The sequence below is a fragment of the Polypterus senegalus genome, chromosome 8, assembly GCF_016835505.1.
Source record: "Polypterus senegalus isolate Bchr_013 chromosome 8, ASM1683550v1, whole genome shotgun sequence".
NCBI classification, from domain to species: domain Eukaryota; kingdom Metazoa; phylum Chordata; class Cladistia; order Polypteriformes; family Polypteridae; genus Polypterus; species Polypterus senegalus.
In genome coordinates, this window is record NC_053161.1 from 23,063,754 (window position 1) to 23,079,686 (window position 15,933).

Consider the following 15,933-nt stretch of genomic DNA (forward strand, 5'->3'; position numbering starts at 1 on the left):
TTTCAAAATGGTGACTTGCGGGTCAACACGTGAGAAAGGATTGTGATCAAAAAACATTTATTTTTTCATTATTTATTGTAATTGATGCATTATAAAAAATATTTAAGCCGCGGACCACCTAAGCCGCGGTTAAGCAGTTTGGACCCCAATCACCACGGCTTAATGGCCCTACACTGTACTGCAGCACTGTGAGTTGTCCATAAGTGTCCAGACAAACTGTATGTACTCTTCTTTCCTAAGGTGTTCTTGCTTAATTTTGTTATCAAAAACAGTCAAAAATAAAAATGTTAAACACTAGGGATGTAAAGGTATTGTATATACCGTCGTACCGCAATAGCAAATTTTTTCAATACTATCGTAGTCGCATGACTCAATAAAACGATAGGTCTTCTGAGAAAAGTTTGCTCAGGCGAATGGAGCGAACGGCAGGTAGCGGGAACTACAATTCCCATCAGCCCAGGCGTGGCCATCATCTTTTGCGGTCTGTTGTCGCTACAGATCCAGTAATGCGGAAATGGCGAGTGCTGCTAGTAGCGGCGAAGGAAAAGAGATGGAAATGGTCGAACCTAAAGCGGGTTTTAATGTGTGGAAGCATTAAGGTTTTTCTCTGAAAAGAAACGAGAAAGGAGAAAAGGTGACAGACAAAGAAAATACGGTATGCAGGCACTGCCAGACTGTGGTGAAATACAAGTCGGGGAATACGACTAACATGAGGAGCCATTTGTTAAATCATCACCCCGAAAAGTTACGTGAAGATACGAGGAGCAAAATCCAGTCGGGCCAAAAGACTATAAAAGAAGCGTTTACAGCCTCACTCCCCCACAACAGTGCGAGAGCACAAGAAATCACAAGAGGCATTGGTGAATATATAGCCAAAGGCCTACGGCCCTTTTCGGTGGTGGATAATGAAGGTTTTAAGAGGTTAGTAAACATGCTGGAGCCAAAGTATAAAATCCCGTCGCGGGATAGTCAAACTATTTTACCAGCTCTTTACAAAGAGACAAGGGCGAAAGTTGCACAGAGCATCAAGCAAGCAGAGTGCATCTCAATCACCACAGATGGGTGGACTTCACGAGCTACTCAGAGCTATGTTACCATCACAGCAAGTGCTATGACAAGTGAATGGGAGATAAAAACTTTTGTCCTACAGACACGGGTACTCTTTGAGTCACACACTGGACACAACATAGACAAGGTGTTAAAATCCGCTGTTTCAGAGTGGGAGCTTGACATGATTTACAACAACAATCACCAGGGCATTGCTGTGGTTACTGACAATGCAAGAAACATGGGTGTAGCGGTGAATGAGGCTGGTCTGTCCCCACATGTAAAGTGTTTTGCTCACACCTTAAATCTTGCGTCCCAGGCAGGTTTGAAGGTAAACCGTGTCAGTCGTCTGCTTGGCAGAGTGAGGCGTGTAGCAGCATTTTTTCACCGCAGTTCAACTGCAACAGCTGTGCTGACCTCCAAGCAGCAAATGTTAAACCTGCCAGTACATAAACTGATAATGGATGTAGTAACTAGGTGGAACAGCTCACTTGACATGATTGAGCGCTACCTGGAGCAACAACAGGCAATTGCTGCAGCCCTACTGAGTTCTGAAGTCAGGAGCAATGCACTTGAAATAGACACTCTAGACGCAGCTGACATCGCAGATGCTGAGGAGATCGTTAAACTGCTCACACCCTTGAAAAAAGCAACCACTGTGCTGTGCGACGAATCTCGACCAACAATCTCTCTTATCATGCCTCTCAAACACATGATTCAAGTGAGCATGGCACTGTGCGATGTAGACTCAAACACCATCTCTCAAATGAAGGCAGCAATACTGAATGATTTGGCAGACCATTACCAAGGGGAGCAAGCAGAGTTTCTGTATGAGAGCAGTGCGTTGGACCCCCGGTTCTGGGCCCTCCCCCATCTGGATAACAGCGAAAGGGATGAAATTTTCAACAGGCTCAAGTTAAAAGCAACACAGATGCAGAACCAGGTATTTGCTTAAAAATACTTTGTGTGTGTGACTTTTTTAGAGTTCCCAATATTTACAAAAATTATGTGTGCGTGTCTAACATTTAAAATTTTTGTACCTCTGCTTGCTTCTGCAGAACCCTAGTGAAGAGGACGGTGCAGCACCAGGCAGCCATGAACATGTAGCTGGACACTCAAAAACTGACCTGCCACAAAAAGCACATGTTGTGGGAGGTGTCTCTCCTCCATCCAAAAAGACTGCTCTTGAAGATCTCCTTGGAGATTCTTTTAGTCAAGGGGACAGCAGAACACAGCACACTGCTCAGATTGATGCAGACATTGACGTGTACCGCAAAGAGACCCCTATCTCACACATGGCTTGTCCTCTCAAGTGGTGGAAAGACAATGCACAACTGTACCCACTGCTGTCAACCTTGGCCAAGTCATATCTCTCTGTCCCAGCAACCTCAGTCCCAAGTGAGAGGGTTTTTTCTGTTGCAGGGGACGTTGTAAATGCCCAGAGATCCCAGCTTTCACCAGATAATGTTGATATGCTAATTTTCCTTAAAAAAAATCTGTCTCTGTCTGAATAAGTGAGTGTGTGAGTGAATGAGGTGAGTGTTCTCAAATACTCATTCAGCACATGGGCCAGCTGCAATATGTAGGCTGCTATTTTTATTTTTCAAGAATACTAAATTGAAACTTTATTTTTTTACATGGTTTAATAATTTTTTGTTATTAAAATTGAAAAATTGAAGTTCCTGTTTCAATGTTTACAGATAGGTGGCTAATTTGTATGCCATTGATATGTTCAGTGTTCATGTAAACTGTTTAATAAACGCTTCTGGCACTTTTTTTCAAGTCTCTTCATTAGTTTTGTTTTTCCTGTAAATGATTCAATAAATACCGTACTGTGCCATTCATACCGAGGTATTACCGTACCGTGAAGTTTTGATACCGTTACATCCCTATTAAACACAGATAAAAGAGGATGTGCGTTTGCTAACAGTGTAATGTTCTAGCCGTTTTTAAGGAAACGGTCTTGCCTAGAGCTGCACTTGAAGAAGTTTGGTGAGGATGGTCGTGTGGAAAAAGTTTAAATCCTATGGATGACATTGCTAAGTGTAAGTAAATGAAAGCTATCTTCTTCTTTTATCACTTTACTTTTGATTACTTTCAGAATCCCCACAGTCCACACTTAGCGCTTGCACCTGTCTTTGGTTAGGGACTCTGCTCCTGCTCCACCTCATTAGTACTAGTAGGCATATAGGCAGATGAAAATGCTGGGGGTGAACAGATTAATTTTTGTACATTATCATGCATTTAACTACAGTCTTTTGAACCGTTATGTTTTGCTCCTCACTTTTTTTCACCCATGTTGTTCCGTTAAGTCATCTGAAGTTTTAAGTTGGAAGGAACATGATGATCTAGTAGCCCTACAAAGCCATGCTTTTTTATCTTATATTATACAGTGCAATGGCCCATAGCAGTTGCTGGCCCACCAGGAAAATTCCTGCCAGTCCCTATGGCCAAACCCAACCTGCTTGGAAAGCATTATAAAGCTTGGCTTTCTTTTAACAATTAATCATTAAGTAGCATCTGAAAATATCGAAATGATACATGGAAACTTCTGGTTTAAATATATAAGATACAGTGACTATGGGCACATTTTCATTGGGTATAAAGTAGACTTATAAGAACTTGCCAAGATTGAATGTACATTTATTTAGAATGAAGACAGATGGCTTGCTTGGCATTCTGTTGTTTGATAAGAGTCTTGACAAAAATTATGACATCTTTTTGGATGACAATCAGAAAAATAGTGATCAAGCTCAGAAACAAAATTGGAAAAATGAAAAAATATCATATTGCCTTTGGCAAGACGGAAAAATGTTTTGAATGAAGTAACTGAATTGTGCAAAACAGTACTAAAAAGACTTGATAAACAAATAGCTATCATTTAGTTAGCCAAAGCTAAAAGCAGCTAGTTTTAAAAATAGAATATGGAAGAGCATACATCTGCTAGTTAAAAGGTAAAAACTTTTTTTTTTATTTGATTGACTGTGACTTAATTTCTTCTTTATAACTGGTGGAATGTTTGAATGTATGTTTTACTGTGAAAAAATACAAACTGATGAATTAGAAGAATGGTCAGTTTTAAATTATTTTTTTTGTTACCTTGGTTTTTTGATGTGAACAGCTTATAAGTTATATAACTACACAATACCTAATTAAGCAAAACAGAATAAGCAACATTTGAATATCAAATTGTCTGAAAGGGAAGCGCTCCCATAAGCATCTCTCCTAATGCCAAAGAAAGTCCCTAAATATAAAAAATGGAGTATTTATTAAATTACAAAAGGAAGGAAATAATAAAGAGAGCTTATTTGAAAATAATAATTGAAAACAATTGAGTTTGTAGTAGGGCATCTTCAGCAATTCTTCATTATTTATTCCCCATTCCTGATCTAGTATCCTAATGCAATTCAGTTATGTCCGGGGCACCCACCCATCAAGGTCTTTCACCCTTTAGTAGCCCGCCTTTCTAGATAGGTACGCAGATGTGCTCTGTTACCACTAATGTGATGAGGAGTTTTTTGCAGAACTGTCTCATTTTCATTGCCATCTTATTGTTAAACATGACTTCAGCTATGTCTATGCAACTGAGTATGCCTTCACATAAAATATATAAATAACAGCACATAGATTAAATATAGCCACACTCATGAATACTTAATATGCAAATACTAACAGATGTTCAGAAAAAAGAAGAAAATGTTACCAGTGCGAAAGCGTTATGTATGTAACGCTTGCCTCCGCTAGTTTATTTATCTTTTGTATTTAATTGCATGTCTACTTTGAAAACATTCTAATGTTTTATTTTGTTAGGGTCCTTGGTTGACCCTATTCCCCTTTAAATACTCTTTATTATGTAGACATTAACAAAACATCTCAGACACTAGGCGATTAGAGTAAAAGAACAGGCAGGAGAGTTAATTACATATTATAGATAATAAGCTTTATTATAACTTGTGTCATATAAAGCAAATAGAATGTGGCATTACAAACCAGCACAACCTGATAGTTTAGTTTCAGGCAGCAAAAAAAACTGCAAAACTACAATCAATTCTTTCTGGTCAACTAATTTCTGGTTAGATCTCCTTAGATCATCATCTGGATGTTAAAACTGCACAGAGACATACCTTTGCAAGTCTCCTCTTATCCCTGACTCGCCAATGAAACAGCTCAAGCACAGCACCCCACTTCAAGAACAATTTTGTTACTATTCGCATTCTCTCCGATTTTAAAGGAATGCACAAATGCAGCTTCAAACAAACAATTATGTCATAAAACTGCCTTTCTTTGTCTCACATGGCCAGAGTAAGAAATTCTTATCTGAGATAGCATTAGTAAACTTTTGTGGAGTTCACAATGACCTATGTAAAGAAAGCAGTTTCATTCTTTAAGTCATAAATTTTAAAATGAGAAGTTTGAAACAATTATCAAAAAATTATTAAATATGAATCCCACAAATGTCTGTTTTTTTGCTTTAAAGTTCCTATATATGGTCCTTGTCTGAAGAAAAAAAATCTGTGTTTGATTATATGCCCCATAAGGCCCTAGTGTGTAGCATCATTCTAACCACGTAATCAATTTAATCAGCATTATTTGTTAATGCGCTTTTCAATTTATTCTACTTGATGGAACACATATATATATGGGGAAGGGTAGTTAGAATCAATAAAGCATAATTATCTAAGCAGAACAGCCACAAAGCTGTCTATTTAAACCACCAGTAACTGATGTTTTTCCTGTTTAGACCTCATCCAAAACTTTACAGAAGAGAATGGTAAAAGTGAATTAGATTTTTATTTTTTGAGCAAAAAATACATTTGATCAGGTCACATAAATTTTCACCCCTTTGCATAATTACATCTTGAATTTGTTTCCACTGAATTGAATGTGGAGTTGAAAAGAAAAGTAACAACCATATATTCACAAATTTTTGGACGCTGGTTTCTCAGGAACAACACAATAGTGAGTGCCGCTACTGTGCACCTCCATAGACATGTGGCTGATTCCCAGCATATATGTTGATTGTGAGAAGTTAAACATATTCTCCTCACGTTCGCGAACGTTTTCTTTTAGATCCTGGGAATGCTGAGGTGTAACTGGTGATTCCAAAGTGAGTGTGTGAGTATACCCTGTGCTTGACTAACATAACATCCATTTTATGACTTTGATTCTGTTATCCTGTGTTATGTTGATGACTTCATCAGTCTCAACAGGTCAATCAGAGTTAATTTATCAGCATGTATTGTTCTACGTGACATTTTGAAAAAGCTTTGTCAGAACCTTGGCTCTGTTGATTCTTTTTCTGAGCTACTTGTAAGAAACAACTGTAATACAAGCAAAATAGGAACTGTAACAAAACACACAAGAACAAAGTCAAAGTGTTGGGGACTGTCCCCATTTAGTAAACCTGAAGTGTTAATGGTTTGGTCTTTATAGACTTGAGTCCAGAACAGAACTATTCGATATAAGAATGGCAGACATACAGTATATATAATGGAACAACAGGAAATGATGTAAAAGCAGTTGTCATTCTGGGATCGAAGTGGCATCATCTGTAGGTGGAACTTTGAGGGGTGGGACCGGAAGTGACGTCATAAGCCGAAAGTGATTATTATTGGGGTGATTCTTCAGTTGTTCTGTAGGGAAAAGAAGAGAAAGAGTTAGAATACAGCGCTAACCCCCTGTCTGGCAAGCAAATGCTATTATTTGAGCCTATAAAGTGTCTCCTATTTGCACGTATGTGACAGAACATTAAAAGGAATAGTTAATTTTGGTTTTAACTTTTATGTATTGTTGCCCAGTAGCACAACTGTTATAGGCACCAGCCCACTACAACTTTGAATTACTGTAAATTGAGCAATTTAAGAATTTTATATTATTATATGTTAATTTTAATTTTCATGGACCAGGATCTCTGGACTGAACAAGACTTCCAAATAAAATTAATTGCATTGTCCAGATACTTTTAATATTGAACTCTTGTGTTATTATCTACTCCTAACAGAAGAGCCAAAACCAAAAAAAATTCCACTCAAACTCAAAAATTCACTTTAATAATGTAGTATATTATTTATTACATTAATCAAAGAAAACTTCGAAAATAGTTTAGCAAAAAAGCTAGGGCTGCCAACCATCCTCATTTTCTTGGACATGTCTTCATTTTTACTGTGCCATGGATTGTCTGGGAGGAATTTATAAAATTTTTAAAATGTCTGGAATTTTGGCTCCTAAAATTTGAAAATCTTCATATCCTTATTAATTAAAATTGAAAGCCATACACCAATCAGCTTTTGAGGAAGTAGTGCGCACACTTTTTCCCCATAATCTTCTGGTAGTAAAAATGCAGATATTGACAAGAATAGTTGATGTCTGTCCAACTTGGCTTTTGATATGTGGTTGCTGGTTCTAGGAACAAGCCCTACTTTGGATCTGACATATCTCTCATTTTCTTTTCTGGTCTTGACCTTTGCTTTATCCTTTACTCAGTTCTTTCCCCAATCCTCACTCTATTATTTTTTTTTACTGTCTACCCCTTTTTGCAGTCATTAAATAACTTACTGAGACAATACAAGACGTCTGGACCATTCCTCCATGTCTTTCCTATTGTCTAAGGTTAGTCATTTGTCTGTAATTCTCTCTCATTAATTCTTTCCACATCTATTCACTTGTTTTTTGACATTTTACTTTCTTCTAGATTTTTCTACTCTTTCTCTTACTCTTCCCCAGTAGAGTACCCCGTCCATTGACACCACCACTGCCAAGTTTGCACTGGCCTGTCACTTGAAAGTCCCAAAATTTTTCTCATTTGATCTTTTAGTAATTTCATACTCTTGGAGATCTCCATGACAAGGATTAACGAGTCTCCCAGCTATAATATTGAAAACTGGATCCCATTCAGTAAATGAGTGGATAGCTGTGTGTTTTCCTGGAGAAATGTAAGCTTTTGGACCTCTTCCAGTCAGGCTTTCAAAAGCATCACTCCACAGAAACACATCTCTTTAAAGTGTCCAATGATTGATTAATGGCTGCAGATGTGTTCTGTGTTAGTACTGCATGATCTTAGTTCAGCCTTTGACCTAGCTGATCATAAGACCCTGTTCACAAGGTTAAATCACTCTGTGGGTATAACTGGTTCAGCCTTGGCTTGGTGTACCTCATATTTATATGATAGGAGTTTCTTTGTCTGTGTGGACATGTATACTTCTTCTTCTGCCTCTTTGACTTGTGGAGTGCTTCAAGGATCTGTCTTCTGAACTGTCTTGTTTTCATTGCACTGTATATGCTTCCTCCACCTCAAATTATCAGTTGTTTTAATTGTATTTCCTATTACTTTTATGCCAATGATATTTAGCTCTGTTGTTCTCTTAAGCCAAAACAACTGTATACAAGTCATTTTCTCTGGTCTACTGTCTGAAGGAGGTCAATAATTGGCTACTAGTCAACTACTTAAAGTTAAATGCTCAGAAAACTGAGGTCTTCATTTTTGCCCTTCCCTGATTTGCACCTGGCAGTTACTCAAAAACTTTCCACAATCTCTATTTCTTCTCATGTATCCCTGTGTAATTTACAGTAGATGTCATATTTGATCAGTCTCTGAGTTTTGTTGCTCATGTCAGGTGTCTCTGTCACTCTTGTCTTTTTCAATTAAGAAACTTATCCAAGCTGAGATCTATTGTTACCAGGGCTGAGATGGAAATACTTATCCATGCTTTCATCTCATCATGTTTTGATTATTGCAGTTCCCTTTTTACCTGCCTGAGTAAAGCTAGTTTGTCTCTTCTTCAGACTTTTAAAATGCAACTACCAGACTTTTAACATGTTCACATAAATGGACCTGCATCTCCCCAATTCTTATTCTCTCTTCATTGGATACCAGTAGAATTTAGGATCCATTTCAAAATCGTGGTACTTACTTTGGCACTACACCTGAGGCCATGCTCTGAGATCTGCTCAGTTAGTTCTTCTTTTGGTATCACATACCAGACTAAGGACAAGTGGAGATTGTGTATTCCAATCCAAGGTTATGGAAAAGTCTTCCACTGACGTTGAGATCAGCAGAATATATTAAACTGTTTATGTGTCATCTTAAGACGCAACTGTTCCAACAGGCATTTGGGTACTTTACCATCTGTGGGTGACTTTTATGTTGTTGTTGTATTTTATGTTTTTTTGATATTTCATTTTATTATGTGTTTTGTGTGTTTTGTCTGTGGTTTATAAATATTTTTTTTATTTATTTACTTAATTAACTGGATAGCTGTGAACCTGTGACATAGAGAGCTTATATTTCCTCTAACCTTCCACCTTTAACCCCTCTTTCTTTGCTTCTTAGCTATTTTTTAAGCCAGAAATGCTAATACAACAAAATCTCAAAAGAGAGAGCTATGTTTCAAAATGTAAAGTTTTGAATGAGATGATATTAATGAGGGCCCAGGTCCCAGGTCCTCCCTGCGTGGAGTTTGCATGTTCTCCCCGTGTCTGCGTGGGTTTCCTCCGGGCACTCGGTTTCCTCCCACAATCCAAAGACATGCAGGTTAGGTGGATTGGCGATTCTAAATTGGCCCTAGTGTGTGCTTGGTGTGTGGGTGTGGGTGTGTTTGTGTGTGTCCTGCGGTGGGTTGGCACCCTGCCCGGGATTGGTTCCTGCCTTGTGCCCTGTGTTGGCTGGGATTGGCTCCAGCAGACCCCCGTGACCCTGTATTCGGATTCAGCGGGTTAGAAAATGGATGGATGGATGGATGATATTAATGAAAACAAAAGCAAAAAGGGACATAAACAGAAAAGATTTACAATACTACAGAAACATGCTGAGCCAAGTGAGTGCCATAAATAGTCCTCTCAAGTAACCAAGGCTCTAATGTCTGCAGCACCTGAGGCCCAGAAGAGAAAAAACATATGAGGTTAAGTTAAGGAAAAGGTGTAAAAAAAAAAAATGAAATAAAGGCAAAGAAAATTTTAAGTAGTAAAATGTAAATGGGGCAATGCACTACTTCAATTGTTACATCCTGTTTTTTGTGTAATGGAAACATTCTTCTCATCTTTGCTGCTTTAAAAAAAATCTAGCAACCACAAAGACATAATAAAGAACATCACTTTCCCATTGATTTAAACTGTAGGAAGTGGATTGTTCAAGTTGAGAGAAAAAGTCTTCATGCAAGTAATTTGGTATAGGATTGCACAACCAATTTCTCATTGCACACATTTAACCCATGTGGTTTTACTCCAGATACCACTGTTAAGGCATTGTTTCTGTCCAAGGCTGTCCAAGAAATATGTAAATACTTTTGCTCAAAATGGTTCAAGTGTAAGATATTCCCAAAGCATGACTGTTTTATCATGAACGGGTTTTAGGGTGACCCTAGTCTAAAACATAGAACCAGACTCTTTCTTACGTAAACACACACATATGCCCTTCAAGCCAACTATTGTTCTCTTATCCTTGCACTCACTTTGCCCTGAAGGAGACAGCTCACAACCACAATGCACTTGAAACTGGGACAGACAGACAGCAATATAGAACGAGTACTAAATGCAAGCAATAAGAGCAGGCAATACACTTTTATTCAGTGATTATAGTCTTTTAGCATTCTTTAATAATACTAATGTGTCAAAAGCAGAGGGAAGAAGCAAATGGATGTGGCAAATCACAACACGGATATTTCAGGAACTGCCATAGTGCTGGCCAGCACACCCAATTTGTGTGTCCCTCAGCCTATTAAGGTGATGATTCTGTGTCTCACAGCATGGGTCATCTTGATGGCTATGTTCTTTCTTCTTCTCCCTCTTCCTGGTTTTTCTTCTTCCTCAAGGTTGATGACTTATCAGGACCTATCAGGGCCAAGGTGAACACCCCTAGCCCCTTTCTGTCGAACATCAGTTGACAGACCATATCAGTACATGTTCAAAAGTTGTACATGCATGAAGATAACTGTTGGTTCAAGGGTTTTGCTTTTTAGACATGTGCAGAATTCAGAAAATTATATTTAAAAGTTTTGACCTTTCATAATGCCAGAATGTCCTTTTGCCACCATAAATTTAGTTTTTGCTAGTTTTCATCTGCTAAGCATTTCCTGGTTTATATGGTTAGACAAGCTACTCTTACATAGATTAATAGTTGAACTGAAGGGAAAAGAACGTATAGTTTCAACTTTGAATCCACAAGAGGTTGTATACTCCATGGGCATAAATTCATTTAACACTAGAATTACCAGAGCCTACGAAGAAACTCGTAGATCCGTCCCACCTTAAATCGCTTTTTAAATCTGTTCGCACCTCCCCACCAGCGTCTTTTGTCTTCTAAATGTGCTGATAAAGACAAGCTGCAAGCAGCCGGCTATTGCCTCCCCCCCACCGACTTAGAACGTGCATGAACTTCTCTCATGCCTTGATTAATTATCTGGGTGTGAAGTGGAGTGTATTATCATGTTATTTCCATCTACTTGCCCTTTACCTGTTTCCTCAAGGGTAAGTGTTCTCGTCAAGTTCATTATCGGGTTGGTCTACTGTTGCACTTTAAGATGAACACACACACACAGACCCTAACCACAACAGTGCTCCATGAATGACACACACACACTGATTAACCCTTAGCACTTTAAACCACAGAAGTGCTATAGGAATAACAGCCTGTCATTCAGCACTTCAAGAGACTTACTTATTTTCGGCACGAACAACATACGATGTTTTAGTGATATCTCAGACCTAAATATTATTTTTGGTCTACAAGAATACATTTAAACATACAAAGACTCAGCACTCTTGACTATAGGCCATTTATCAGCCAAGAAAACCTTCTTTATCGTATTTGTCCCTTCTGTTGAGTAACGCTCTCACTCTCAGCCTTATAAACCTCGCAGCACAGAAATAATGGCAAAAATCCGGCAGTCACCAGGTGCTCAAAGAAATCTAACTTATTACTTCAATCACTTTAGACATTAAGACAAAGCATTGAAAGTTAAAAGCAGCATGGTATTTATTACAATAATAATAATACCATAAGAACAAAGAATACTAGAAAATAGGTACTGATAGGAAAGTCTGAATATATAGTCTTTAGAAAAAGCTTACGAAAAAGTTACAGATGACAAGGATGAATGTCCCAGGGAGGTGTTTGATTTAGCAATCGATGTTCATGATGCCTTTCTGATGACCAGGGCCGTCTTCGTCCGTTCCTCTTCTTCTTCTCCTTCTTCTTCTTTTCTTCTCTCTTCTTCTCCCTTTTCTTCTCTCTATCTTGCTTTTCAAACCAAGGCATATTTATTATGAAATGTCATGCCTTGGTTTCACAACACATGCACCTGATTAGCTGGCTGTCAAAATGATTGATGAATTAATTCACTGTCCGTTTTCCCACACAACAAAACCTTTGATGTACTCTGAGGTATCAGTAGTTCTTCCTGTCCTGGGCTGTAAACCAAACTGTTGTTCCAGATGTCCATCCATAAAGTAATCAATAGCCTGAGGTATCAGCTCAGCATTCTTTCCCAGGCTGTAAACCAAATTAGCACTAAGCTATGAACAAAAAGTAAAGTGTAAGGGAAGAAAACCTGCTTTAATTTGTCTTAGTTCATCTGTTGTCTTGACTTGAACAAAATATAATGGAAACCAAAATGTACAGATTTTATACACCATAACATGGAGTTTCAGGGTGGAAATAATAATAATATAAAAAAAAGCGGCGTTAGCATGCCACATTGACACACATTTACTACAACTGCTAACGCCGCTTTTTTTTCTGCAGTTATATTTTTGAATAAAAGCACACTTGTTCTGTTATATTTGTATCTTTTGTGAAAGTGTTTCTTTGATATTTGGACTTTAGGCTTCATACGTTATATAGTTTATGCCCACATTTTGTCATTTACTACTAGAATATGAACGTTTCTGTTTTACAAATGTGTTTACACAGATTACTGTAGAAACGGAACACACATAAATGCATGTGTTCCAAATAACGATCTATTATTTCCACTCTAAAACTCCACTTCGCTCCCAGATAATCAATCAAGGCAAGAGCTGGGAGAAGTTCGTGCACATTCTAAGTTGGTGGGGGGATGGAATAGCCGGCTGCTTGCAGCTTGTATTTATCGGCACATTTAGAAGACAAAAGATGCTTGTGGAGAGGTACGAATGGATTTAAGAAGCGATTTAAGGTGGGACGGATCTATGGGTTTTTGCGTAGGCTCTGGTAATTCTAGTGTTAAGAGACTGCAGATTTTAAGTACTGTAATCCCTCCTCGATCGGTGAAAATCCGTGAAGTAGAAACCATATGTTTGTATGGTTATTTTTATATATTTTAAGCCCTTATAGACTCTCCCACACTGTTTATAAATATTCCCTGCACAGTTATACAGCATAATCCCTTTGTATTCTCTTAGATATTAGGTATGATTCTTTGAAATTATGTATGTAAGCACACTGTTTATATACAGTAAAACCTAAATATTATTTTAAAGATATCGAGTGTCTCCGATATCACATATGTTACAGCCATTACGATAGACAGGCCACCAGCAATAAATACTTACAATGCAAGGAAAATTGTATACAGTAAATGTGTGTACAGTGACACTAAACGTACGTACATGTACTAAGTACTAAGTGCACAACAAAGGAGAGCGTTACAGCCCTTCTAAAGGAGCCTCTTCAGGCGATTGCATAGCACTGCCGTTGTTCTTCTTCTGGCAGTCTTCAATCCAAATCCCTAAAGCAGATTCCATCCAGACTACTGCCTTATTACATCCACTTACAGCTCGTTTTGCACCCTGGTTAAAAGGACATGTAATGGCGTCCTACGGCGGTGTAGCTTTTCCCTTCCTTCAACAAATCCAAAAGTTTACCTTTTCGGCAGTCGTTAACATCTTCCGTTGGCGCTTGGGCACAGCCCCTGAAGCAGTAGCAGGAGCAGAACGTTTTGGAGCCATAATGAAGGGCTTGACTAAGCACAAAGATAAACACAAAAGAGCACAAAAGTTAACTCTATACACAGCGAAACACGCTGATGCTGAATGAACGAGACAAGACTTCCTAGTTAACACCGCATTCAGAAGCTTAACTGCGTGCTCTGATTGGTTAGCTTCTCAGTCATCCACCAATAGTGTCCCTTGTATGAAATCAACTGGGCAAACCAACTGAGGAAGCATGTACAGACCCATTGTCTGCAGAACCTGCGAAGCAGCGAAAAATCCGCGTTATATATTTAGTTATGCTTACATATAAAATCCGCGATAGAGTGAAGCCGCGAACGTTGATATAGCGAGGGATTACTGTATATATAAAATAAAATGCTATATCCTTCCCTAGTGATGTTGTACTAATTGTATTTAAGACTGGAAAATAACACTAAAGAAAGGGTACACTTAGCTTATTTTAATATCGGCTTACAATATCAGGGGTCCCTGGAAACTGGCTTCATCAACTTAGGAAGTGTGGATGGCATTTTTCCTAGGCACAGGTAGAAACAATTTTGTCAATCGGTCCGTAGATGAGCTTCCGCGTTTGATACAATTGCCCAAGCTTTTATACTTTCCTCAAAGTCTTTGGTTCAAAATATGAATATGCAATTTCCAAACATGGGATAGAATCTTTTGCTGGCACAAAATATTTTAAATAGCGCATAGTAACGGTTGACCACAAAATGACTGTCAAACCACAAGGCACACCTACACTCCTTTTATAACCTGCTTGAGTTGTCTCCACTTGTCTCTTCCTATCTAAGTTTTGCCTTCTTCCTATCAGTTTGCTTGCATGGAAAGAATGCTTTCTCCCTGTCAGTTGGCTTACTGTACATGCCTTAGATGTTTCAGCGGTATCAATTCATGGCATCAGTTGCCTGTGTTATGTAAAATAATGTAATGTGGAATTAAACTCGCAGTTCACAGTGGCATTCTTCAAACCTTTGGATACAATACATCCTTGATACTGTTTGTCTGTGACTAGGCCTTGAGAAATTTGTCCACAAAGCAGAAGGTACTCAGCCCCTTCACTACAGTGCAGAACAAGAACACTTATAGACAATTCGAGTGTGATGCCCCTCAAGTTCTTGTTTTAATTTTCTAATACGTAAGTGTAAATAAATATTTACAATAGTGAAAACAACTACAATTGACAACACAACTGAATATTTAGCTATATTTAACAAATTATTAACAGATGTTGACCACTTAGTGAAAAAGTCCCACCAGTCGTATTTGGAGATCTTCTTAATTTCTTTTGCAGAAATAGTTACTTTTTCTTTATAAATTTGAATTATTACTACCAGGTCCCTGTTGTTGTGTAGTGTTACACTGAACATATGTTCAGGTTCTTTAGGATGCTCTAATACAGTTTTGTATATTGGTAATTCTGTTTGAAAGGAAAATTGTAAATGGGGGTTGCTTCTTCCTCCCAATGTAGATCCTCCCAAGTTGTCAAAGCATACACTCTTCCATTGTAGTCATCTCTTACTTTAGTTACATTCTTGCAATAGAATACCCCTTGACCCTTATAGTGGGTGCCATCACTCCAATGTATATTATTTATAGTCACAGCACATGCTGACGTGGTATATGTCTGAAACACTTCAATGGAGTTTACTGCTATTTGGTGCAAATCACCATCTGTAGATAATGCATGTAAACATGGATGTGGCAATATGCCCACTTTTTGAGATACTAACCCTTCTTTCCAGTTATAACAAAAGGCAGGTTCCACAGTATTTGTCATATCTATCCATTTTTTATCTATTGTGGGTGCACATCATGCTACTCCTAATAAGATATGGAGAACATGGTGTAATAACTGGAGACCAGAGGCGTGAAAAGGTTTGGGGCAGCCACCCGTTTAATGCGGTTTCCTGGCTGCAATAGAATTCGAGACATTTCAAAACAGTTGTTTACACAACAGAGTCC

The 15,933-nt window shown here is 38.3% G+C and overlaps 1 protein-coding gene across 1 annotated transcript; it reads left to right on the top strand.

Moving 5' to 3' along the window:
- Positions 1 to 709: 709 nt before the first annotated feature.
- On the top strand, positions 710 to 2,561 carry LOC120533676 (E3 SUMO-protein ligase ZBED1-like). The gene is made up of 2 exons (XM_039760571.1): positions 710 to 1,990; positions 2,106 to 2,561. The coding sequence occupies exons 1-2, from the start codon at positions 710 to 712 to the stop codon at positions 2,559 to 2,561; spliced, it is 1,737 nt and encodes a 578-aa protein (XP_039616505.1).
- The last annotated feature ends 13,372 nt before the right edge of the window (positions 2,562 to 15,933 follow it).

Excerpts from the sequence above, each read along its gene's own strand:
- LOC120533676 (XM_039760571.1), top strand. The coding sequence starts at position 710 with ATGAGGAGCCATTTGTTAAATCATCACCCCGAAAAGTTACGTGAAGAT. Across the intron at positions 1,991-2,105 it reads CAACACAGATGCAGAACCAG|AACCCTAGTGAAGAGGACGG; the intron begins GTATTTGCTTAA and ends TTGCTTCTGCAG.